General features: G+C 41.8%; 1 protein-coding gene across 2 annotated transcripts in view; it reads right to left on the reverse strand.

The window, feature by feature from the left end:
- Nucleotides 1–27,777, reverse strand: part of LONRF2 (LON peptidase N-terminal domain and ring finger 2) — a 104,685-nt gene that overhangs the window by 13,406 nt on the left and 63,502 nt on the right. For both annotated transcript variants that reach the window (XM_089688116.1, XM_089688117.1), the window contains exons 4-9: nt 19,654–19,806; nt 15,732–15,957; nt 14,098–14,200; nt 6,188–6,302; nt 4,786–4,907; nt 709–867 (exon numbers count right to left, since the gene is read on the reverse strand). In XM_089688116.1, the coding sequence (XP_089544242.1) occupies nt 709–867; nt 4,786–4,907; nt 6,188–6,302; nt 14,098–14,200; nt 15,732–15,957; nt 19,654–19,806 (878 nt within the window). The remainder of the gene's footprint in view (nt 1–708; nt 868–4,785; nt 4,908–6,187; nt 6,303–14,097; nt 14,201–15,731; nt 15,958–19,653; nt 19,807–27,777) is intronic.

Genomic DNA, 27,777 nt, shown 5'->3' on the forward strand with positions numbered 1-27,777 from the left:
GGGTAACCACAACCAAGATACAAAGGAAGAAGGCGCACCAGCCTAGGGCATTACTGTATAACTCGTTTTATTAAATTAAAAGCCAAATGTACTCACAAAGAAGAAAAGCACAGGCTTGTCATGAACAAACGCCATCCAATGTTAATCAATCGAGTAAGCCACAGCTAACACGCTTCAAGGGCCATGCCTTCTTCTTCAAAGCACAGAGGAAGAGGGTATGGCCCTCGAAAATGTATTAGTTGTGCCCTACTCGATGGATTATTCCTGGGTGGCATTTGTTCATGACAAGCCTGTGTCTTGCTTCTTTTATGAGTACATGTGACTTTTAAATTAATAAATGAGTTATACAGTAATGGCCTGGCTGGTGCGTCTTCTTCCTTTGTAAATTAAAATGCTTTCAATTGTATATTTAACAGACCAAAAGGAAGCAAATAAGGGAAGTTCATTGTTAGGATTTATATACACTTAGGTTCCTAGTCTCGGAAATTTTTATTATCCAGTTTCAAATTTTTTTTGCATCACAGATGTTATTATCAATACTTTGGGGAAACCTGACATCTGCAATGGTATTCCCAAAAATTGAAATGGGCAATGAAAAAAGATGTTGATAAATCTAATGTTCACTATCATTCAATATACATATATATAAAAAGGCCATCAATTTTAATAAAATATATATAATCACATTCATACAAGGTACATACACACCCTTTTAATTCATCGGCTATGCACATTCCAAATTGTTTTGTTCCAGTCTCCATGCTCCTCCTGATCATCAGGCGATATCGTGGCTCAAACACATGCAGTGGGCAGGGGATTGTTGGAAAGGCCATGGTGCAAACAAATATAGGGACATCTTTATTTAAGCTGTAATAGAACAGAAACAACATTTTCATTTAAATAATCTGTTAATTACTATTAGACAGAATAGTACATCCATGCTAGCATGTAAAAGATAAATTAGATGCATACTATATATTAAATAGTCAGAGTAGGATGACAGGTTAGACTTTGTAGATGTGCACATACCTAACTGGCTGTTTTAGACTGTACTGTACTTAAAAGGAGAGGTACAGCCAAAGTTCTTTTGGCTGTACTTCTCCTGTGGATCACAGGAGTGCAGTTGTTCTGCACTCCTATGAATCAATTTCAGCTGAGTCAACTTCAAAGTCAAGATCCACCCACAGAATCTGGGTCTGTGTGAAATTTGTATGTTTCCTCCCACTGCTGCATTTTTTCCCCACATTTTCAAAACACATTGGCTTTCATCCTTCTGCTTGTGCATAGGTCTATGAATTGAACAGAGACATTTGACTGTAAGTTACTTTGGACACAGGGTATGCTGCTAATGGCTCAATGTCCTCTACAGACCATGGAACATGTGGGTACAAAATAAATGAAAAAGATAAACATATAAATGTTATGCACTTGTAGATCAGGGCTCATTCACACTTCTCCAGTGTGGTGCTATTCATTTTCAATGGCACCAAATGTATTAACTCAAAGCACCTCTGATGTACATGCTTTGCAGCACACTGCAATCCATGGTAAAACACCATCATGAATTTGGTGCGATGCGTTGGGGAAAAAAGGCACATATACAGTATAATTTTTTGTGCATTCTGGTGCATTGGCAGCCTATTCCTTTGAATGGGCTGCCGTAACACAATGAACAATTCTGCGCACAGAAACGTGTTGCTAACACAACGCACTGGAGCAGAATGATTTGAATCCAGTCTCAGTGTCACTAAATGGTTCTTTTTCCTGGCTTATGCAGTAAATAGTTACAGAAGTAAAGTGCCAGTTATAGTGGCAGCACTTGTGCTAACAAATCTTGTGATGGTCTGGCATAATTAAATATGATATTTATTGATTGTTATATGTTACCTCTCCCTTTTCCTCCTCATACTGGTTACTCAATAAGCCTGTTTTTAAAAAGCTTAATCCAACTGCTTCCATCATATTTTGCATACTAATAGACTGAAAGGGGCATCTATACAATGTATAATTCCAATAGACCATAGATTACCAGTCTCCGTAAATCATTTTCCTTGTTGTGTCTAATGGTGGCCATACAAGGAATGATTTTATATACAATCATATTGTTGATAAATTTACTGTCTCTTCATAAGTATGATTAGAAGATCAAAAAGATTGTTTGATCTGCCGTACATGTAATAATCATGTCATATTATCTACTCTCCTATGACTGGATTTTTGCATCCAAACTATCAATTTTGCTTGAAACAGATTGATGACATGGTATGTTGATACTGATAGATCTGATCATATTATCCCCATATAACAGAAGAGGACTATATCCTTAATTACTAAGTCTCAATCAATGGGGTGAGTTGACTAATAAGACCAATTTGATGACTAGCTGGTGTTAGGTTTTTACTGCTCAACAGTACAAACATGTGTTAGTAACCACATATTCTTCAGTTAATACAAAGCAGGAGTAACAGGAAACAAAGAGTTTTTCCAGGCAAAGTTTCTGATGAAGCCTTGACCCCTTACCCCCCCCCCCCCCCCCCCCCACTCCATATGCTATCACATGAGATTATATTTAGGGATCTAAATACCCATTGCTCAAAGTGTGTCCCTTTTAAAGCGTGTTCTACTATTTGCCGTCATTTTATAGTCAAATCACCTTTTATCTACCTTAACATCCACACTACAACTAGAATTTTTGAACCTCAATATGGAGGTAAAACCAGCTTAAGGCTGGGTACACTGGGCCGAATATCGATTGGTATCTGCCGGTTCAAACAGGTACCGGCTGACTTTCATTCAGTGTACAGATGTCTTTCCGACAGAAACTGGTCTAAGCAGCTTTTGTCAAAGGGACATGCTGGAAAACCAGCATCCGATCAGCGCTCACAGCCAATGACGCTGATTAGTGTGTTCTGGTGGGGTCCCCCGTCTGAAATGGCACAACGGGGAAGATCACTGCACTAACATCGCTTGTGTTAGTTAAGTTATCAGTCAGTGTTTTTGTTTGGCCCATTGGGATCAGCAAAAACAAACTTTACATGTGTACCAGGCTAAGATAGTACCTTGGATCTCAACAATATGCCCAAGCAGAAAATACATTTAAAAGGTTCTATCATAAGAGTTTTTCACGGACGTATTGCTGTTTACAGACATTTACTGCTTCTCTGAGATGGCAGTGGAGAAGGCATATGACAAAAACTATGAATTACGCATTCACTTGTTCCATATTGCAGTAGGAAGATATAAGGCCAGCATATTTGTTTGGCTAGCAATAATAAATAATTTAGTGAAAGAAAGAATACTTATTTGTCGCTACATCTGCAAGTAAAAAAACAAAAAACAATGTTGGTACTTGTTGTATGTTATACTTTATATGTTCCATTCCCCTTCTGTATGTAATACACTCCATACCGCTCCAGTTTGTACGTTGTACGGTACATTTACACACACCATACAGTTCCACTCTGTGTATTCTCCTGTATGCCCTACACTCGACTCTGATATATTGTACACATTCTTTGTGCAAAATATTCCGTCACTGTCTGTTACCCTTCATCCCTAATCATCACAGTCTTTCCAGTACCCTGAAAAAACACACCTGCTAGAATCATAAAAGCCTATATGTAAAGAGGTTTAGTATTCCAAAGCATGACTACGATAATTTTTCTCAAGAAATTCCTATTTCCAGAGTTTTGATATAAAAATGTACAAAGTTTAAAAATTGCACGTGACAGTAGGCAGGTAAAATCACCTGGTTGCGTCCAGGACGGTATATATATCTGTCCGAGGTTTAGGCTCTATGTGGATTTGTTCCACTAGGGGGAATGCTGAGCCTTCAGTAGTGAGGTAAGGAGCCCAGCTGAAGATAGTGGGCTCATTAGGGCCGCTATAAAACTTCCCAGCCTGCTTAGGGAGTTGCTCCATCCTGGAACCAGATCTGTGCCTGAGTAGACTGGGGAGCACCATACTTATCTGTGCGGTGAGACAAAGGCCTGTGTGGCTAGCCTCCAACTGATAGGGACTGGGTGTAGCATAAGGCTGTACCTGGTGGATAGCTAGGGAAGCTAATGTACAGTAAGTGGCCAAGTTGGCAAGGATTTGATGTTTCTTTTTGGTTTGATGTTTTCTTGTAAATATTGTAAATAAACCGCACCTTTTTGTTTTTCACCTACACTGTTGTGCTGTGCCTGTGTTTTTGTGTTCTGCACCCACCCAGGGGGTCACACACACCCGCTACCGAGCGAACCCCGTTACACACATTTGTTGAAAAGTAGCATGAATAGGCTGTAGTGCTCAAAACTTGCCAAAAAATGTGTCATTTTTAAAATTAGATGATTTTACCCAAAATGGAAAAAAAAGACTAAAACGAAGGTGTCGTTTAAAAAATGAAAGTATTTCCTATAGTGCTGATCATGTGTAAGCCTGTTCTTCCTGGCATTTAGTGGTTTCTACCCCCTATGTAGGACTTTTCTTTTTTTAAAATGGCTGACAGTCAAAGTTACCAAGATCAGCTATCCACAAAAGACACCTAAAAAGAGATTTTATAAAGGACAAGTTTAAAACCTAATTATCAGTATATTAAAAGGACCTGAATAAAGTCTCAGATATATGTTATACAGGCTTGTATGCAAGGCTAAACTAAAATGTCAACAGTCGATACTAAAATTTTGGGGATTGCAGAAAACTGATGTGAAAGGGTAATGCAGAAACTGACCATGTGTTTTAATTATTTAGATGACTTTCCCTTCTCTGTAAACTGTGGGAAGGAACCCTGAATTAGCAACTTACTTTGATAATTCTTTTATCTCCTCATCATATAGTTTCTTTCTCTCAGTTACTTCTTCTGGTAGGTATCGAGTAATCAGTTCTTCTGTCAGAAGTGTCTTCTTATATGCTCTACTTGCAAGATACTAGAGATTAAAAAATATGTCAAAGTCAACATACTTCCAGTGAAATGTATTGTTTTATTTTATTATTTTTATGGTTCAAGTTGAAATAATTACAAGAACATTACCATGAAACACAAAGGATTTTTCAAGATTATGTATAAAACATGCTGTATTTATATTGCAGGTTTCCAAGAAAATTATTCCAATTATATATGGATAAATGGGAATATGATCTGGGAGAGGACTTAGCAGTAGACAATTGGTATAGGTTGGCATCATATGCATCTAAAACATTTATCAATACTTCCTTGATAGAAGAAAATTGTAAAGTCTGCTTAAGATGGTATATGGTTCCAGTGAGAATAGCATCTTGTGTCCTGGGAACCTCCGCACTGTGCTTCCATAGCTGTGGTCAAGATTACACAATGTACTCTAGAAATAGATGGTTATCGGCTAAGGGTGCATTTTAGTCCAAGTGGGGCACTATGGAGGACTTTGAATTAGCGGAACAAGATAAGCACTTCAACCAAGTTGGATTATAAGTACGGGCACTTATTTCACTATTTGAGACTTTAATAATGGCAATTTATGTTGTAAACCAATGATATGGTGTAATGCTTGAGTCATATGCACAATTATATGTATAATATAGATGCGCGGTCCATTTAGAGTTTTATTATTTTATATATTGTAGTAGCACTGCACAATTGTTTTAGGATTGCTGCAATTGTTTAATTTTGGTTTTGTACCAAATTGTTATATATTGCACATCCATAAGTGCATGAGCATTATTTTTAAATAATTTGAAAAACAGCTTTAGCCCTACTTTTCCTGTAGACTTTTTTTTTAAATTTGTGGTGAGATATCTACACTCAAGCTTCCAAGCCTGCACATCTGCTTAACCAATTACTAAGGATTTGAAAATTGCAACAAGAGTTTGGGAACTCCTCTGTTGTGGCAGCAGGAGTGAATCTTTAATCATAGCAAATAACATGGAAACCCAAGCACAATTTTTAGGAATGGTGGTGGTAATGAATTGAAAATGGTGGTGTTACTTGACAATAACCCACATCTTCACATTCCGAAAATACTTTATAATGACTGTCCCAAAGAAAACGCTTAAACCACCCCTCCAATTCCCAAAGTACAGAAATTTGGAAAACATCAATTCTCTGGGATACTCGACACTGAGCAATCCTGATTTTGAAGAAGATAAAGACTATTTTCCATAGTATCGTATGACCATGCGGCAGCAACACGCTAATACATAATCACTTATGGATTAGAATCAATCATCTCACCTGAGACAGGTTCTCTTTGCAAAGGGGACAATGCGGGTTGTGGTCCAGGCAACGCTCAAGGCATTTGAGGCAGAATGTGTGTCCACATGGAGTGGCTACAGGCTCATAAAATAGCCTGCAACAGATGAAAGAGCATATTTTAACAAGGTACTTTTGTTTCTTTTTTAGTTTTATTATGGCCTATGACTACAATCAGTTTAATAATACACTTATTTATGAAACCACACCATATAAGATTTTGTCAAAAAGCCACAAACTGGATATAAGGATGTCCACTATGTGTCTAAACATGTTTGGAATCAAGACTGTCTGTGTAAGTTCACCGCATGCAATCAGTTTTCTATCTAGGCCAAAAAATGAAAGGAAAATCTTATTGGATGCTAGCAAAAATGACAACCACTCATCTTTTAGAAGCTCTGATAAATAAGGTCCACTACTAAGAACAAAGATACTTAGTCACTTTGATACTCGAAAGAAACCAGTACTGAAAGAACTGTATAGACTGTAATTGTAGACCTGAAATACTACATGTGTAGCGGTTTATGAATTCAGTACGTTCTGGCTAACAAACCCAGGACAAGTATGCAATATGTGAAGTGATCCATATACCCATTATGGGTCAGTGACTCAATGTTTTGAATCACCTGGATCAGCATGACAGCCATGCAATTAGTATCTCCAAAAGGTGAGGTCCACTATGACAGTCTATATATTTCCTTCAGTATAGGTTTCCAGATTTTGCACACCAACAGATTTAGATTTCTGCTTCTATAAAGCATATCTGGCACGTTTTTTCATAAGTGCTTACGTACATGGATAAATCAGAGGGTGGCACTGTTGTTTCATAAGCAAACCACATTACACAATCACTCATTTGTTAATGTATTAGTGTTACATAAAAGTAACGATGGATTTATCTAACGGTGCTCTTTTTTTTATATAGTTATCTTGTAAAGACCAAACCAAGCTATTACACTATTTTTTTCTCCTAACAAAATTCACTAACAATCATTGAAATTCAGTTTGCAAAAGACATAGTAGAGATACCTGTAATTCATACAAACATTTAAAGAGGTTATAGTTAATTAGTTTGGTTGTTTGTTACCATTCCTGTTTAACCTTTACACAATCCAATTCTTTGTACTGTAAACTTAGGCTTTATTTTTCGTTCAATAAAAGATTTTGCCTTTTTGGTAAAAAAAAAAAAAAAAAAAAAAAAAAATGGTTGTAAAGCCTAAAGGTTTTTTACCTTCATGCATTCTATGCATGAAGGTAAAAAATCTTCAGAGTGCAGCTCCCCCCGCAGCCCCTTAATACTTACCAGAGCCAGATCTCGATCCAGCGATGTACATGACAGCCGAAGCTCTCCCAGGTCTCTCTCTTCTCATTGGCCAAGACACAGGTGTGGGAGCCATAAGCTCCCGCTGCTGTCAATCGTAGCCAGAAGGGAGGGAGTGGGGGGCGGGAAGGAGCCACACACGAGTGCCCCCAGAAGCCCCAAGGACACTCAGAAGGAGGGGGGAGGCAGAATCAGGGCTGCTCTGTGCAAAACCATTAAACAAAGCAGGTAAGTATGCCATATTTGTTATTTTAAAGAAAAAAACCTAACCTTTAAAATCACTTTAAGTATGTAGTCCATAGCGGGAACACACAGACGAGGATGGCTGCATCCAACACACAATGGAAATATGCAGAGCCAGTGTAGCCAGCCTCAGAAAGGAATTCGGCTAAGCAGAGTTTTACATTTATTTCAGCATATGCAATATAAAACTGCTATCCAAGAGTATTTAGAGTACACAAAAGAGAAAAATATGGGACATTCAAGGTGCCGTACACTTCAAGAGAAAGAGGCCAAACACAAATAATATAAAAATGACTGCATTTATTGAGTCACAATTGAAATGTACCTATAGGTGCAATGTATACAAAACTGAGCATATTTCCACAAATGAATGTATTAAAGCAGAGTTCCAGTCACACTGCAAAAAAATAAGTTAGCAGCTACAAAAACTGTAGCTCTTGACTTTTAAAAAAATAGCCACTTACCTGTTCCTCGATCCTTCTGTGTCCTCCTTGCAGCCCGTTTTACTGGTCGTGCAGCTTCTTCAGTGTGGGCACCCGGCTGTGACAGCTTGCAGCTTCAAAGCTGGGTGTCTACTGCACATGTGTAAGTAGTGCTGCGCTTTCTGAATGGCCCCGTAGTCTTCTTGGACCTGTCACATATCCCAGAAGACTACAGGGAGGAAGGGGTGGAGGACAACTTCCGCTCCGATCGCCTAGGCAATCGCAGTGGAAGTGGGAGCAGGAACCTGTCAATTTCATGTACCTGCCCCCCCCCAGCTCCCCAAAGGTGCTAATCCTTAATGGGGAGCAGGGGACCAGTCTTTAAAGCAGAATTTCCCCTTTTGGGTGGAGCTCCACTTTAATAACAATATACCCTGCATAACCTCATACCATCCAGTAAGTATAAAAAACACATTTAATGTAGCAGAGATATGATAACACTTGTCTAGAGTCCAAAGGTGTCTTCAGGGACATTACCATGAAACTGCAAGATGTCAAGTTATAGATGTCAATGTGCTTTGCAAAATGGAGGAAGCCAAAACCAAAACCACAATCAAAAGAGGATCCAGATGAGCAAATCAGACCCAGGACTCCACGCACCAAATGGTCAATTTATATGTGAGGATTTTTAATTTCCTAAGTGGCCTGTAGGCTGGAAAAAAAAATGGACCTGAAAGAAGATTGCCCAGCATATGCCACTATCCAAATACAGAGCAGCTCAGCTGGATGGTGGATTATGCTCATAAATCTTCTTTCAGGTCTATTTTTTCTATTCTGGAGGTTATAAAGGGTATCTTGTTATTAATGCATGCATTTGTGGAAATATGCTCATTGGGCCTTTTGGTGCATTTTAATTGTGACTGAATAAATGCAATAATTTTATATTACACAGGTCTGCAGAAAATTTTTTTTCAAGAGCTGTTTTGGTTATTCCACGTAATCTTTATGTTTTTGGTGCTCTGAATCCGAAAATGACCTCCATTTTGTCATAGGACATTACGTTTCCTGACAATTTAGGTAACTATGTTAAATAAGGCAATACCTCAAAATAAATGGAAATAGACTTATAAAATTAAAGTTTTATTACAATTTTTTCATGAAAATCCTTTTTTGAACTGAAATGAGCTCGCCTACACACACTAAACTCGATTCTTCTTCCCTGTGAGGCTTCTCTTGGTGCATTTTCACTTGTGAGTAGTATCTGGAATGTCTCTCTGAAGCATCCAACAGTAGTCTGCCATCATTGTAATGCTCCATTTTCCCTGGTATCTCCTTTCCATCTCTTTAATGTCTTGGTGGAATCGTTCACCTTGTTCCTCACTCACAGCTCCCAAATTTCCAGGAAAGTAGTCAAGGTGGAACTGGAGGAAATGCACTTTCAAACTCATCAGGCAACCTAAAGCTTGAAATGCTTTCAGCATTCGTCCGACGATCTTTTTGTAGTGAGGATCTTTGTTATTGCCTAAACATTTCTGTACGACTTCTTTAAATGCAATCCACCCTTCTTTTTGAGGATCCGTCATTGTATTGACAAACTCTTGATCAACTATAACCCTTCTAATGTCTGGTCCGATGAGCACACCTTCCTTCAATTTTGCCTCCGACAGGCCTGGAAACTTGGTGACCAAGTATTTGAAGCATTCTCCATCTCTTGGAAGTGATTTTACGAATTGCTTCATCAATCCCAATTTTATGTAAAGAGGTGGTAGAAGAACATTATGGGAAGGTACCAAAGTTACTTGGAGGACATTTTTTTCACCGACTGTTAGCACCCTCAGCTGCCAACTCTTCTTGGTCCAGTGATTTTGTCGGTCTCGACTGTCCCATAGACACAGAAAACAAGGGTATTTGGTATCCCACCCACTGGATTCTTCAGGAGAGATTAACCCCTTCTACCATTAGAAGCACATACTCAGGGCTGAGGCTTACACATACAGCATGCTGCTGAGTATCCCAGTAGTCAGACATGTCACTCAGAGCAGCATTTGTATTCACCCCCTTTGCAGGGGGGGAGGGGCAGAGATTGTTTACCTGCAAATAACAACAAAGGGCCAGAAGAGAACTAGGGAAATGAGGAAATAGAATTTTTTTTCCCTAAAACTTGCTTAGCTTATGTATATATTGCGGACCAATTACAGTGCTATATTTTTTTTTACATAACTCGGACAACCCCTTTAAGGTTTTTTTGGCATTTTATATCTTAAATGCACTTATGTGAATTAATAGTAATTTGGACTTTGAATTTGGTTAAAACCCCATAATATAAAAAAAAACCAAATTTTTTTTTATAATTTTGAAAACAATTTTGCATTTTGTGGCAAATCACGACGTCTAGGAGTTTTTTCAATATTTTATTTGTTTTCAGCACACCAAAATACATGGAAATTAGATGAAAATAATCAAACAGCTTTTTAGTCGCAGACCTGTGTTATATGTGTTTGGCCTCTGTCCTTTGACATATATGGCACATTGAAAGTCCCATCTTTTACTCTTTTGTACATTGCTGGATTTTCTGGGATGTGGTACATTTTTTTATCCACTCACGACATTTAGTATACAAGAGTATTTAGAAGACCACTTATGAAGGGAAGGAATATTACTTTATATTGGGTTTCGTGGCACTTTAAACCTAAGCAACCCTATTTAACTCATCCCTCTCCTTTTCCCTAAAATTTTAAAAGTTTTTAAAAATGTTTTTTAAAATTAATTGAGGTGTATAGAGATGCGACTTTACATGAAAGTCTATGAGACGCAATTTTGCATTGCAGTCACTAGGGTGTGTTTTTGCATGAAAGTTTATGTAACGCAATTTTGCATTAAAGTCACAAGGGGGCATTTTTGCATTGAAGTGAATAGGGACGTGACTTTGCATGAAAATCTGAGAATAAATTTACATTCACTAGGGAATGTTTTTACATGAAAGTCATGAGCCGTGACTTTGCATGCATCTGCACCATTAATCGGCAGCAATTCTCCTATAGACAAAATGCCGAAAACACTATTTTCGGCTGATATGTTTTAGCCCCCGATATGTCGGTGCATTCCTATTTATTATATGTGGAGATTACGTCACAATGCGTTTTAATTTTACGGTTATCATAAACAGGACAACTTACATAATACAATTCTTTAACCTGCAGTAACACAAACAGAAACAAGCTAGAACTATTTTTTTCTGCATCTTTTTGTCCTAGATTTCATAAAAATATGAAAAAAATTTGGGAAAAAAATAAATGGATATTCATGATAACTTTAATTTCTGCTAAACCAGAGTTTCAAGTGATCCTAGACAGTTAAAGTGTTTGTTACCCCAACACTTCATATTCCTGATGTTGGTGTGGAGAATTGGTAATATACAGTAAGTATCAATTTTAAAGAAAACATGAGTGAGCAGGCAAAACACATTTCTTTTATTTCTTGTGGAATTGATATTCATCTGTAGGTCATAACAGAATGGTAAAAACATGGCAATAAGTAAACAAATGAAATGCCCCCTGTTCAATAGCCTGCATACCCTTAGTTCTTAATACTATGTATTGGCCCCATTAGCATCAATGTCAGCGTGCAGTCTTTGTAATAGTTATCTATGAGGCCCCAAATTCTTGCAGGTGGTATAGCTGTCTATTCGTTTTGGCAAAATGCCTCCAGATAATGCAGTGTTTGGTCATCTTGCATGAACCACATGTTTGAGATCTCCCCAGAGTGGCTCAATGATATTAAGGTCAGGAGGCTGTGATGGCCACTCCAGAACCTTCACTTTTTTCTGCTGTAACCACTGAAGGGTCAGCTTGGCCTTGTGCTAAGGGTCATTGTGCTGGAAAGTCCAAGAGCATCCCATGCACAGCTTTCATGCAGAAGAATGCAAACTGTCTGGCAGTATTTTCTGATAATATGTTGCATTCATCTTGCCATATATTTTTGCAAGATTCCCCGTGATTTTAGAGCTCACCCCCCCAAAACATCAGTGAGTCACCATGCTTCACAGAGGGGATGGTATTCTTGTTGCTATAGGACTGGCTGGCCTCTCTAAACATAGCGCTTATGGTTGTGACCATAAAGCTCTATTTTGGTCTCGTCACGCCAGATTACATTGTGCCAGAAGCTGTGAGGTGTGTTGTCTGGAATATCGTAACTCGACTTCTTTCTGGCAACTCCACCATGCAGCTCATTTTTGTTTAAGTATCACTGTATTATGCTCCTAGAAACAACCACACCGTCTTTTTCCTGAGCAGCCTGTACTTCTCCTGAGGTTACCTGTGGGGTTTTCTTTGTATCTGGAACACTTTTTCTGGCAGTTGTGACTGCAATCATTCTTGGTCTACCTGACCTTGGCTTGGTATCAAGAGGTCCCTGAATTTTCCACTTCTTTAAAAGTGATTGAACAGTACTGACTGACGTATTAAAGGCTTTGGATATCTTTGTATATCCTTTTCCATCTTTATAAAGTTCCATTACCTTGTTATGAAGGTGTTTTGACAGTTCTTTTCTGCTCAACATGGCTCAGTTTCTATCCTGCTCAGTGCATCCACATGAGAGCTAATAAACTCAATGGCTATTTATACACAGACACCAATTGCAATTTACAAAGCCATGGATTTGGGAAATTAACCTTTAATTGCCATCTTGTGTGTGTCACCTTGTGTGTCTATACACAGGCCAAGCATTCCACAGTATGTAAATGTTTGATCATGGCCATTTGGGTGATTTCTGTTGTCAATATAATTTAAAAAGAAGCCAAACAAGTATGTCATAATAGATGGCTTCATATGATCGCTATCTCTAAAGTGACATTAAAGCTTTGGTTTCTTTTTGTTTTTTTTAAATAAATGTCTATACATACCTGCTCTGTGCAGTGGTTTTCCACAGAGCAGCCCCTATCCTCTTCTTTTCGGGTTCCCGCTGACGTTGCTGGCTCCTCCCCATCGAGTAGTGCCCCCAGGGAAAGTCGCTCGCCCTGGAGGCACCGCTGCATGCTCGTCCCCGAGCCGCTGCTCTATGCGTCTATAAGACACAAAGAGCTGCGGTTCGGCCCCGTCTCCTGATCTCTCTTACTGGTTCACTGGCTGTGATTGACAGCAGCAGGAGCCAATGGGCTTCCGTTGCTGTCTCAGCCAATGAGGAGGATGAGTCCCCAGACCGCAGAGGCTGTCAAGAACGATGCTGGATTGGAGGGGGCTCAGGTAAGGATTGGTGGGGGACACTGCACACAGACGGTTTTTTAACTTCATCCATAAAATACATGAAGGTGAAAAAAACCTTGAGCCTTTAGAACCACTTTAAATAATAGACAGTTTTTTGGCATGATCAGTCATATCTTCAACCTCATTGCCAAAATTTTGCGATTTCTACAAGGGTATGCAAACCTTTGAGCACAACTTGTATATGTCTGTTGTACCATGTACTTGTGTTACAAAGTATCCTGTTCTCTTATACCTGGTGATCCCAACAGTCCCCGTTTTCTTATTTCAAACTGACCACATTAAGCATGAAAGCACATCCATCCCAACATGGTCAGTTTTCTGGCTGTGCTGGGAGCCCAGTCTTCCTGTCCTCCAATAGCCAAGGTTGTTGCTGACATGCCCCCCTGCACAGATCTTCGCTGTAGTCTCTACCCCCAGCTTTCTAAGCCCCTTATGCAGCTGAGAACAGGGGTTATGTGAAAAAAGGGGAAAAAAAGGTATTCTTATTGCAGTCTTATATACTTTAAGTATTTCTAACAATAAAATAGCCAATAGGTTGTAAAGCTTTTGTGACTAGGTTTTACTTTACATTTTATATGTACTTTCTTCAACACACTGAACACGTAAACCCAGCAGATTTAAAAAAGCACAAAGGTTCAGGCATACCTCATACAGAGCGAGCATTCAAAATCAGAAGAATCCACCAGATCAATAGAGATGGTTCTCACTTGTGACTGTGAAGCAGACTCTTCCCACTGGGACTCCACCTCTGGAAATTAAAGCATCAGTTAATAAACACTACTTTTATTTTCACTACTGCAAATGGTCACTACAAACTCACTGCAATGCTCATTTATTGCTCCTAAACTTTGTGATGTAACATTGGTAGAACATGTGGAGCAATGCATCTTCTTAAAGTGGGCATAAAGAGAGAAGCAGCGCCGATTTGAGTGTAGCACAATGATTTATTTCTGACAAGCAACAAATAGCACACTTACAAAAAAAGAAGAAAAAACAGACGCTCATCAAAGAAAGCCGCTATCTGCTGTAGGTACCACCGGCCATGGCCGCTGCACGTTGGGAGACACACTGGTAGAAGGATCCTTGGTGGTGCTGGTGGCTTCCAGCACTTCCTGGATTATCCAGAGGCTCTGTGGATGTCGGGCATGATGCCAGCACGTCAGGTATGTAGCAGTGGGTATGGCACGCAGGGCCTTAAGAAGGAGCATGCATGCTTCAAATGCATTCCATGCCCACTGCTACACACTTGACATGCTGACATTATGCCTGATGCCCACAGAGTATGGATCATCCAGGAAGTGCTGGAAGCCACCAGCATCACCAAGGATCCTTCTACCAGTGTGTCTCCCAGATGGCCAGCCATACCTACAGCAGATAGCAGCTTTCTTTGATGAGCGTCTGTTTTTTCTTCTTTTTTTGTAAGTGTGCAATTTGTTGCTTGTCAGAAATAAATCCATTGTGCTACACTCAGATCGGTGCTGCTTCTCTCCTTATGCTTGTTTGCAGAGTCTCTTCTAACTCTACACAGCAGCAGCCTCTTGATTATAGCCCTGGAATACCCATATAGAGACTCTCTTCTTATATCATTGTGGACTGTCTGTTTTCCCTGCTGAGCGCCAGATTTTCTTACATTGTTTGATCTTCTTAAAGTGGAGCTCTGCCCCCCCCCCCCAAAGAAAAAATTAAAAGTCAGCAGCTTCAAATACTGGCAATTACCTGTCCAGGCATCCAGTGATGTCCTCACTCGAGCTGATTCTTCAATCGGCTTCAGATGCTGGCACCAGCATCTTCAATACATGAAAATAGAAGTGAAGCCTTGTGGCTTCACATTTGGTTTCCTACTGCACATGTGTGAAGTGCGTTGCACTTTGTGGATGGGCCAGTCTTCTGGGACCTATGAAGTGTCCCAAAAGGCTGCAGGGGTTAGGAAGGGGGCTGAACTACTGGCTCAGATCACCGCGGCAGTCTAACCCGGACGTGGGAGCGGGTTCCTGTCAAAACCAGGTACTTGCCCCCGTCCCTCCCCAAAAAGTGCCAAGTGTGACAGTGGAGGGGTTGGAAGAGGCAGAGAGGCGGAACTTCAATTTTTGGGTGGAGTTCCGCTTTAACAGTTTCCATACTGTAATGTTATTTTTTCAGCTTCCTGACTAACTTGTTATATTAAAAGTATAAGTGAAAAGATATGTTTATTGCCAGCCTGGCAATCCCATATAATCACGTTTAATGCTCCGTGATAGACTAATATGAAGTGAATCACTGCAGGTACTTCTGTTTCTTACCATTTTTTATAACTTTGGCAGGGAGCTCATTTTGGTGAAGGTCCTCTGAGGTGCTGGGACGTTTCCTCTTCAGACCTACTTCTGGAAGGCAGGACAGAACACTTCCCAGAGTCTTTGTTACCTTTTCATCAGACAGGTCACATATTTCAGGGCCGTCAGTAAAGTTTTTCATTGGAAATTCATCAGCCTTTGGATATGTAGCTTTGGTTAGTCTGAACACTGAGTCCTGCAGATAAAACAAACTTTGGACTGTTAGAAGCACTCTGATCATAAGTCTGGTTTCCTAATTCCTAATACCAAAACATGAAATATGCACATAATAAATCATTACAAAAATGCACACTACTGACTTGGTTACTTATAATTTACAATATTTGCCAAATAATGAGGAGCTGCACAGTACATGCCAAGCCAGAAATACTTTTTTCTTCTGGGTTTGGATAGTATGGGGATGGATTAGAATTCCTGACGGGTTTTAACAACTAAACGTAGAAAAAAAGAGCACTTCAACTGAACTTTCAAGGTGAATCTTTTGCCAAAGTCTCAAATCAGTAATGTTTTAAGGATATGCAGACCCTCTTTTTCAAGGTGACAGACACAGAGGATCTGCGTACATCTGAAACATTGGTGTTTCTACTGATATGGGACTTCAGCAAACAATCATCTTGGAAGTTCAGCTGAAAGAAATAATTTTTGATATGTTTGAAATTGGGCTGTTTCGCTGTTCAGTCAAGCACCCTCCCTTATAGCTGTAGCCAAACACAGCATCACAACAGTAAGCAAGCATGAAATCCATTCATGACAGTTAAAACGTTTGCAAATAACAGTGATCATCACTTTTATAAACAATAATAGTGATAACAGAAATCCCTGATCAAACCCCCCCCCCCATGGTACAGTGGCACTATGGTGAACTACTTTGTTGACAGTTTGTAAAAAAAATAGTAAAAAAAAGAAAAGCAGAAAAGAAAAAGAAAAATTTAAAAAGTGAATTTGTGGGGAAAAAAAAAATTTGATTTAATTTCTTCATAAAAATTGTGACAGAAAATTCAGAAAACTTGCCATGGTGCTTACTATATATACCTTGGACTGTCTACTTTACAAAAGGGGTCATTTTGAGGTATTTGTACCGTCCTGGCATTTTAGGGCCTGAAAGAATTAGATAGGCAGTCAGTAGATTGATCCATTTTCAAATATACTGTACACTATATAGCTTTGTTTGTAGACTCTATAACTTTCACACAGGCTAAATATTATACACTGATTTGGGTTAATTTTACCAAATAAATGTAGCAGAATACATTTTGGCCTAAATTTATGAATTTATTTGTTTTCAAAATTGTATAACAGAAACTAAGAATTTTTTGGTATTTACTATTTTTATATAGTAAAAAAACAAAAAAACAGTGGTGATTAAATACTACCAAAAGAAAGCTATATTTGTGTGAAAAAAAGGATATAAATTTAATTTGTGTACAGTATTGCATGACCGAGCACTTGTTAGTTAAAGTAGACAGTGCTGAAAAGCCCTGGTCATGAAGAAGGAAAACATTCCAGTGGTTAAATGTATTAACTGACCCAGGAAGCAAATGATCAAAAATGTAGCAGTACATTAACCACTTGCCTACCGGGCACTTATACCCCCTTCTTTACCAGGACAATTTGCCAGCTTTCAGCACTGTCGCAATTTGAATGACAATTGCGCGGTCATGCAAGATTTTACCAACATGAAATTTTTATAATTTTTTTCTCACAAATAGAGCTTTCTTTTGGTGGTATTTAATCGCCGCTGGGCGCTTTACGTTTTGCGCTATGAGCAAAAAAAGTGCAAAAAAATTTGAAGGAAAAAAAAAAAAAAAAGTTTCTTTGTTTCTATTATAAAATTTTTCAAACAGGTAATTTTTCTCCTTCACTGATGTGCGTTGATGAGGCAGCACTGATGGGCACTAACATGCGGCACTGATGGGCACTGATATGCAGCACTGATGGGAACTGGTAGGGATTACTAATAGGCAGCACTAATGAGGTGGCACGGATAGGCGGCACTGATAGGCAGCACTAATGAGGTGTCATGGATAGGTGGCACTGATAGACAGCACTGATAGGTGGCACTGACTGGCATCACTGCTGGGCACTGACTGGCGGCACTGCTAGGCATTGACTGGCACAACTGCTGGGCACTGACTGGCACAACCACTGGGCACTGACTGGTGGCACTGCTGGGCACTCTTGGGATGCACTGGTGGGCACAGGTGGGTGGCACTGGTGGGTACATGTGGGTGGGCACTGCTGGGCACAGGTAGGTGGCACTTCTGAGCACAGGTGGGCGCACTGCTGGGCACAGGTGGGTGCACTGCTAGGCTCAGGTGGGCGCACTGCTAGGCTCAGGTGGGGGGAACTGGTGGGTGGCACTGCTGGGCACCGATCATCAGGGCACTGATGATCGGTGCCGATCCCTGCTTTGACAACTGCCGGTTCTCAGCAGTACTTTCCTCACGATCTGACAGCGTGAGGAAAGTGCAGCCGAGAACCGGCAATTACATTTTCCGGTGATCAGCGTGTCATTGATCAAAATACGGATGTTCATTCGTTCGATATTCTCATCATGTGTACAAGGCATTATATTGGGATGTCAGTCTGGTAGTAATGTTTAACTGTCTTCAGTGCCTATTAAAATATGCCATATTTGGGGCATTTTTAATCCCTAATATTTGTCACAGCTTTGGCAGAGAGTTCAATATTATGAAAGTATTACGATGCGTTGACACATTCAAATATTTATAAACCCAATAACAAAAATGTAATACTTTGCAGTTTACCAGTCCTTAGCCTGAAACAAGAAAACTAATCAGCCATCACATCTAACATTTTATGCTAATATGCAAAACTACCTGTTGATCCTGGTAGAAATCCAGTGCCATTTTAACTTTCTTCTGCACTGAACTAAAATCTCAAACAATGCTTTGAGCTTTACAAGCTATGTTTGTAAACTTCTTGTTCTAGGGCAACAACATGGCTTCCCCACAGATATAGTACAGTGAGGCAGTGTTGTCACCCTAGGACAGGAAGGGTGTTACTGGCAAGATCACCAGGTGAAAAAAAAAGGAAAAAAGCCTGAAAAAAAAAGAATACCAATGCAGCCACCAGATCTAAGGACTAGCAAACTGCAATATATTATAGCTTACTAGTCCTTACATGTGGTGGCTCTAGGGCAACAACATTGCTTCCCCACAGATACGGTACAGTGAGGGAGTGTTGTCACCCTAGGACAGAAGGTGTGTCACTGGCAGGATCACCAGGTGAAAATAAAGGAAAAAATCCTGAAAGAAAAAGAATACCAATGCAGTCATCACATCGAAGGACTAGTAAGCTACAAAATATTAACTTTTTCTGCTTGTATTTAGATATACTTAAATTATGGCTTGTCTAAGTTACAGAGCTAATTATTTGCTGCAAAAAGCTAAGATAAACCCATGCAAAATGTGCAACTTTGCAAATAGCTTTCACTAATTTAACCCAAATGCTGTCTATGTTTGGTGGATTTATCACAGGACTTATCGTGATAAACACTGCCAAAAAAAAATGCATGAATATCAAAGAAATGTAGACTAGGCAGCAGGGGAGGACTGACCATTTGGAAACTCGGGCACTGCCTGAGGGCCCGGGGTCAGTGGGGGGCCCCATGAGATGCCCTTGGTACCTTTTTCATAGGCTTTTTTGAGTTTGGGCAAGGACACAGGGGCCCCATGATCCCCTATTGCCCGGGGGCCCCATTAGTTGTCAGTCCACCCCTGCTAGGCAGTTAATTCAATTATTTGAAGAAAAAAATGTTCAATTTAGGGAAAACAATACTTAATATAGGAAAATGTAATGGATAATTTATATCAGTACACAAATTGTCATATGTAAGCAAAGACTGTACCTTAGATCCTCCTGGAAGAGGCACATCCTCCAAAGAAGAATAGCTGGAGTTGTTTAAGAAGACTGGCTTCAGTCTAGTGTAAGGTGTGGGGGCACGAGCTGACAAATTGGCTTGTACATTCTCAAAGGCTGGAAACAACATCTCACACATTAACTGGAAAAGAAAAAAAAAAAGAATTTTAGCATTTTTTTATTCAGAATCTGCTTAGGATAAAAAGCTTGACCATGAGAAAACCTCTTGTCCTTGGTGAAGTGTATTCAGGTTCTTTATTTCTTTATATGAGTATAGATCAGTGGTGTCCAATCTGCGGCCCGGGGACCAGCTGCTTGCTTTTACCTGGCCCTTGGGGCACTATTTCATCTACTGATACCAACAATTGGGTATAATTCCCCTCACTTACACCAATGAAGGGGGCACAACTCCTTCCAATGACACCAACGATGGTGCACAATTCCTCCCAGTGACACAATTGACAGAATCCAATGACATCAATGATGGGGCAGAATTCTTCCCACTGACACCAAATAATGGAGCATTATTTTTTTCTCGGATGTCAGGACCTTTTCTACTCCCACTGGCCGCAGTCCGGCCCTTGTAAAGTCTTTAGGACAATAACTGGCCCTTTGTTTAGAAAGTTTAGAGACCCCTGGTATAGATCAGTGGAGCAGGGAAACGAGAACATAGTTTTTACATTACAGTCAATACTGCTGGCTTCAAATTCCCAATATATGTTTGCCTCTGCTTCATTCTCTACAGATTTAATCAAGTTTCCCATAGATTTGACTGGAGGCAGTAGCTAAAGAAGATTAGTGCAAAGGCCAGAGGTCCAAGAAGAGTTAAAGAAATCCAAAATAGCAGCTTAAAGGATCTGGAACTGGAAGTGTGGAGTAAAGTCCATGTTATTCCTCACTTCTACTTGTTTAAATTGTCACCAGTGGAGTACATCTGTAAAAAATTTTTATCCTGCTAATATGTCTGTTTCATTTACTGAGTTTTTCATTAGGCATATCCCCACTCTCCTTCATGGTTTCTATAGAAGTATATTTGTATCATTGTACAGGGGTAAAGCAAAGTATACACAGACTAAAAATCATCTGGTTAAGCAGGAACCAGCCCATTTCTGCTCTATGTGTACTGCTGCCTGTTCAACAAAAGCCAGTCTAAAGACAGACTTCTGTTGAATGGTCCTGCTTATAAGAAAACTCAAGATGTATACCCTGCATTAATTTTAAGTCAACCCCATTTTATTACTACAAGCAATTTTGTATTGGTCGGTGTTTGTCTTACTGCAACCAACTGCATTTCTAGCAGTAGAAACAATTGTGTCCTTTTGGCCAGATTGCATCTAGCCACACACCAGCTGAGGCATCTTTGGTTACATTTTGTTACACAGTGATCTTTTTAATTGTTAGGGCATCTCTTATGTGTCTCTCATGGAAGTCATCAGCATCCTTGAATGAGCACCACCTGTATTCTTTTTATTCTTAGGGCTTGTTCACACTTGATTAAATTTCTAACTCTTCACAAATGCTCCTATAGCTTTTAGTATAGGCGTTAGATAGGCATTAATGAGCTTTAGTATGAGTGTTAGACAGGCGTTAATAAGCTTTTTACAAGCATTAAAAACACTCCCCAAACACCCGTTTTATAAGCATTTGACAAGTGTTAAAACCACAACACAAACTAAATAAACGGTAATGTTATTAATGCTCCGCAACCCCACTGCAAATGCCTCACAAACGCCTGCCTGTGTGTTTGAGGAACATCACCATAGACTTGAATGTGAGGCACTGAAAGGCTTCAAACTCCTGACTCAACATGAGGCTTCAATTTTAAAGCAACGCGACACTAATGCTTCATGTTTTGATAATGTGAACAGCACTGTGTGTTGCCCATAGTATCATTTGCATAGACATTTGAGTAGAGTTAAAAACGCCCTTCAAATGCCTGCTTTCAAAGCCAGTTTGAACTAGGCCTTATACAGACAAAATATATTGCACTATATTTAAAGTGTCACTAAACCAACATCATAAAAATGATCAATAAATGCTGTATTACATGTTGTTCATACTCACTCAGTCACTATGGGATTCATATTCTGTATTCTGCAAAAAACCTGGTTGATCCTGCTGCTCTCTATCTCCCCCTGTCCGTGTCCCCATTGCAGTTGGGAATTTTGCCACTAGTGTTGGCAGCTAATGCACATGCTCAGTTTCTATGCTAAGCATTTCCTTCTTGATCACATGTGAGCAGCCCACGTGACTACAGAATCACACATGCGGGCATATACACAGTGGTAAATGACAGCTCACCCCCTCTTCTCCATGCCCACTAACCACCTAAACACAATAGAGGGTGGGATATTGCATCTTTATATATGGAGGCTCCACCTCCCTGTCATTCTAAGTCACAGGCTGGAAGGGTGTGACACAACCTGTGACTGACAGAAATCCAACTACACTATGCTATTGCCAAAAAAAAATAAAGATTGTGTGGCCCTCGAAACGTGTTGGCTGGCCTTTGCCCTGCTTGTTGTAAGTAGTTGTAAATGTCTTGGTGAACTAACCGTGTTTCATATACAGTTTGTTCATACAGTACCATTATGGCTCAGCTGACATGCTGAAATACTAATTTTAATCCAAAGTGTCTCAGTGAAAATCTGATGTTTTAGTTCTAGGTCTAAAACAGGGTGGTGGGGGCAAGTGCATCTGTATAGCTACAAGCAAACATCTCCAAATGTCTCCCATAAAACTTTATACCATTTGTGTAGAGAAACACAGGAATAGTTTTGGAAAATAATTCAAGTTGCCAGCTACAGATTAAATTTTCATACATCAGAAAGCACAGTATGACAATATGGTAATCCCTAACTGTGCCCTTTCATGTAGACAAAACAGAACGCTTGAATGTTAAAAATAATGGGGTAGACATGCAGGACAATCAAAACATCTAGAACAGGCTGAATGAGGTTTGCTAGTACAGCATAATGTTTCTTCATAATCTACATTTTCCAGTAATAAAGCTTACTTTGAATTGTGTTGGAACACAAAGCCATCATCATGAATCATGAAGAAAGCTAGGAAATACTTTGACTTCATATATACACTCCGGCCACTTTATGAGGTATACCTGTTCAATTGCTTAGTAACACAAATTGCTAATCAGCCAATCACATGGAAGCAACTCAATGAATTTAGGCATGTAGACATGAAGAAGACTTGCTGAAGTTCAAATCAAGCATCAGAATGGGGGAAGAAAGGGGATTTAAGTGACTTTGAATGTGGCATGGTTGTTGGTGCCAGATAGGCTGGTCTGAGTATTTCAAAAATTGCTGATCTACTGGGATTTTCATGCACAACCATCTCTAGGGTTTACACAGAATGGTCTGAGAAAGACAAAATATCCAGTGAGCGGCAGTTGTAGGGACAAAAATGCCTTGTTGAGGTCAGAGGAGAATGGGCAGACTGGTTCAAGATGATAGAAAGGCAACAATAACTCAAATACCCACTTGTTACAACCAAGGTATGCAGAATACCACCTCTGAACACACAACACATCAAACCTTGAAGCAGATTATTATTATTATTATTATACAGTATTTATAAAGCGCCAATAGTTCGCTCAGCGCTGTACATTACAGAGGGGAACATAACATGTGACAGAACAATACCAATACAATGCAAAACATGAGGGGATCGAGGGCCCTGCTCTTTCAAGCTTACAATCTAGGAGGGAGGGGATGGTGGTACAAGAGGAGATAGCTGTGGGGGATGGAGTGGTAGGAAGAGTGGAGGAGGGAGGCAAGTTAGCAGGGGGTGGGGTAGGCTTCCCTGAAGAGATGGGTTTTCAGGGTGCGCCTAAAGGAGAGGAGAGTAGGTGATAATCTGATGGGTTGGGGCAGGGAGTTCCAGAGGATGGGTGACACCCTGGAGAAGTCCTGGAGGCAGGCATGGGAGGAGGAGAACAGGGAACTAGAGAGAAGGAGGTCTTGTGAGGAGCGGAGTGTGCGTGCTGGGCGGTACTTGGATATTAGGTCAGTGATGTAGTTCGGGGCAGTATGGTGGACAGCTTTGTACGTCAGCGTTAGGATTTTGAATTTGATCCGTTGCGCAATCGGAAGCCAGTGGAGGGATTGGCAGAGGGGGGTGGCGGAAACGGAGCGGTTGGAAAGGTGAATGAGTCTGGCAGCCGTATTCAGGATGGACTGAAGCGGGGATAGCCAGCGGCGAGGCAGGCCAGTGAGGAGGGAGTTGCAGTAGTCGAGTCGTGATATGATGAGGGAGTGGATGAGCTGTTTAGTGGTTTCTGGAGCTAGGAACGTGCGGATTTTGGCGATGTTGCGGAGGTGGAGTCTGCACGAGTTTGTTAAAGAGTGGACTTGGGGCTGGAAGGATAGGTTGGAGTCCAAAATGACACCAAGTACTCTGGCCTGCGGGGCGGGTTTGATGGTGGCGTTGTTGGACATGATGGAGAAGTCAATGGGGGGTGGTGTCTGGGCTGGAGGGAAGACAAGAAACTCGGTTTTGGAGAGGTTCAGTTTAAGGAAGTGGAGCGACATCCAGTCTGATATGTCACTCAACAGGTGTGTGATTCGGGCGGAGACCGAGGGGGTGAGGTGGGGGGTTGAGAGATAGATTTGTGTGTCGTCGGCATAGAGGTGGTAGTTGAAGCCGTGAGAGTGTATGAGTTGGCCAAGGGAGGAGGTGTAGATGGAGAAGAGAAGGGGCCCGAGGACAGAGCCTTGAGGGACCCCAACAGAGAGGGGGAGTGAGAGGGAGGTGGTGGCATTATAGGTAACGCTGAAAGAGCGTTGTGACAGGTAGGATGAGAGCCAGGAGAGAGCAGAATCTCTGGGGCCGAGGGAGTGTAGTTTTTTGAGGAGGAGGGGGTGGTCGACTGTGTCAAAGGCCGCAGAGAGGTCAAGGAGTAGGAGCACTGAATAGTGGCCATTAGCTTTGGCGGTTAGCAGGTCGTTGGAGAGTTTGAGTAAGGCAGTTTTGGTGGAGTGTAGGGGACGGAAGCCGGACTGTAGGGGATCGAGGAGGTTGTTGTCGTTGAGGTGAGAGCATAGGCGGGTGTAGACTAGGCGCTCGAGGAGTTTAGATGTAAATGGGAGCAGGGAGATGGGTCTGAGGTTGTTCGGGTCATTGGGGTCCAGGGAGGGCTTTTTAAGTATGGGGGTGATGTGTGCATGTTTCAGAGGGGAAGGGAAAGTGCCGGAGGAGAGGGAGAGATTGAAGATGTGGGTGAGGGAGCATAGGATGGAGGGGGAGGGAGGTTGTAGGAGTTGTGAGGGGATAGGGTCGAGGGGGCAGGTGGTGAGGCGGGCATCAGAGAGGATCTTGGAGACTTCTTCGATGGTAGTAAGGTCAAAGGTGCGGAGTGTTGGGGGAGCTTCAGTATGAGGAATGTAGGGTGGGGTGGGAGAGGAGGTCAGAGCAGTGGTGGGGCCGTGGGAGAGGGGTGAAGAGGGGGTAGCTGAGTGAGGGGGAAGGGGGTTGGAGGGAGTTTGAGCAGCGACAAAGTCCCTGTGGGTTATGTCGAGGGGGAGGGGGGATGAGGGGGTAGCTGTGTGAGAGGGGACGGGTTGAGAAGGCGTGTGAGTTGCGGCAATGTCCTTGCGAATTGTGTCAACCTTGTTTTTGAAGTGATTGGCAATCTCAAGGGCAGTGAGTGAGGTGCTGGGTGGAGGTGGGGGTGGCAAGAGTAGAGAGTTGAAGGTGGAGAGGAGTCGGCAAGGATTGGAGGAAAGGGCCTTGATGAGGGTCAGGAAGTAGGCTTGTTTGGCAGTATGGAGGGAGGAGGTGTAGGTGTGGAAGGCAGATTTGTATCGGGTGAAGGCTTGTTGGGATTTGGTTTTGCGCCATAGTCGCTCCAGGGCACGACTGTGTCGTTTGAGGGTTTTGGAGTGATCAGTCTGCCAGGGCTGGAGCGGTCGGGGTCTGATGTTGCGTGTGGTTAAAGGCGCTAGTGAGTCAAGGGCTGTTGACAGCGCATTGTTGTAGGCGGTCATAGCCAAGTCAGGGCAGGACAGGGGGAGGATGCGGTCATGGAGTTGATCAGCTGCGGAGTGGAGGGAGGCAGGGTTAAGGTTGCGGAGGTTACGGCTGGTAGAAGTGTGACATTTGGTGGGGTAGGTGTTGGAGGATGAGGAGATAGAGAAGGTAATCAGGTTGTGGTCAGAGAGAGGGAAGGGGGTGTTAGTGAGGTTGTGGGGAGCGCAGCGGTTGGAGAAGACAAGATCAACGATATTACGGAGTGGGTGGTGGATTGTATGCACTGTGCAAGTGCAAAGGAGGAGGTAAAGTGGAGGAGACGGGCTGTGTCCGGGTTGTCGAAGTTGACAGGGATGTTGAAATCCCCAAGGATGATAGTGGGTAGCTCAGAGGAGAGGAAGAAGGGTAGCCAGGAGGAGAAGTCTTCCAAGAAGCGGGGTATGGATCCAGGAGGCCGGTATATCACAGCAATCTTCAGGGGGGTTGGGGAGAATAGTCGGACGCAGTGGGCCTCGAAGGAGGAGGATAGGGAGGGGGGGTTTGGGAGGACTCGGAAGGTGCTCAGCGGTGACAGGAGCAGGCCAACCCCACCACCTTTACGACCGTTGGGCCTGGGTGAGTGGGTCCAGGTGAGACCTCTGTAGGAGAGTGCAGCAGGGGAGGTAGAGTTAGTGGGCTGGATCCAGGTTTCCGTAATCGCCAGGAGGTTGAGGGAGCGGGAAACAAAGGTCGTGGATGGCGGTAAGCTTGTTGCACACCGATCGGGCGTTCAGGAGTGCACATGAAAACGGGGGGGAGATTTTAGGGAGCAGGGGGACAGATACTAATTTGCGGGAGTTGCGGCAGGACGTGGAGGCGGGAGGGTTTTGTGCGGGTGAGGGAGTTGGTGGAGGGCCAGGATTCGGGGAGATGTCCCCTGCGGTTATGAGGAGGAGAAGGGTGAGAAAGGTGGCATGGGAGCGGGATGTGCAGGAGCGTGAGAAACTACTAGTGGAGGTGTTTGGGTCAGTGGGAGAGTGGAGTAATAGGAGGAGGTGGTGGGTGCCATAGAGGGGTGAGGGAAGCAGTGAGGGCACAATATACAAATGTTTGGGAGGAGCAGAGGGATATAGTGAATGGATTTTGGGAACAGAGGAGAGGAAAATGAGAAGGAGGAGTGGAAGAGGCATTTTGGGGAGGTGATGAAAGCAATAGTAGGGAGATGATAGCAATGAGGGGTAGATGTACAAGTTTTGGGGTGGAGCAGAGGGGTAAAGAAATGAGATTTGGGAACAGAGAATAGTAATATGAAGAGGAGAAGAGGGGTGTATTATATAAAAGGTACATGGAGTGGGACTCAGGTATGTAAGAGATGTTTCCTTGCAGTCTGTCCAGCATGCAGTAGAGTTTCTTGCTGTTGTTGTGTCTTCCTGCTGCTTAAGTTCTCCTACTTTAGTTCAACTGCTGTGTTTAACTGCTCTGCACTCATTCAAAGCCGCACTCCATCATAAGCAGCACCCCCATCAGAGATCTCCCCCATGAGCTGAACTAAATTTATAGGGAGATGCTCAAATGAGCATTCAACTCCGCCCCAATTAGAAGCTGATAAGGCTCACATGAATGGGGGGATGGGGGATGTTTCTTAGGAACCAGGCCACAGTCATAAACCTGAGTGCGCCTAGAGGTGAGGACAAGTCAACAGATGCACAGATATAATTACAACATTTGTTCAGAATTTAACAGGAGTCAATGCGTTTGTCTGGTTAAGAGTGGAGGTAGGAGATAAATGCAGTTACCCAGAGAAGAACAGCAGGAGTCAATGCGTTTGTCTGGTTAAGAGTGGAGGTAGGAGATGGGCTACAACAGCAGAAGACCACACCAAGTACACTCCTGTAAGCTAAGAACAGGAAACAGAGGGTACAATTGACACAGCCTCAGCAAAATTGGATAATAGAAGATTGGAAAAACCTTGCCTAGTCTGATGAGTCTCGATTTAAGCTGTGACATTCAGATGGTAGGGTCAGAATTTGGCATAAACAACATAAAAGCATGGATCCATCCTGCCTTGTATCAATGGTTCAGGCTGGTGGTGGTGGTGTAATGGTGTGGGGGATATTTTCTTGGCACAGGCAAGGTGTACCTAATAAAG

Source organism: Staurois parvus, unplaced genomic scaffold, assembly GCF_062004578.1.
Source record: "Staurois parvus isolate SC_StPar_1 unplaced genomic scaffold, SC_StPar_1.0 ptg000446l, whole genome shotgun sequence".
Taxonomy (NCBI): domain Eukaryota; kingdom Metazoa; phylum Chordata; class Amphibia; order Anura; family Ranidae; genus Staurois; species Staurois parvus.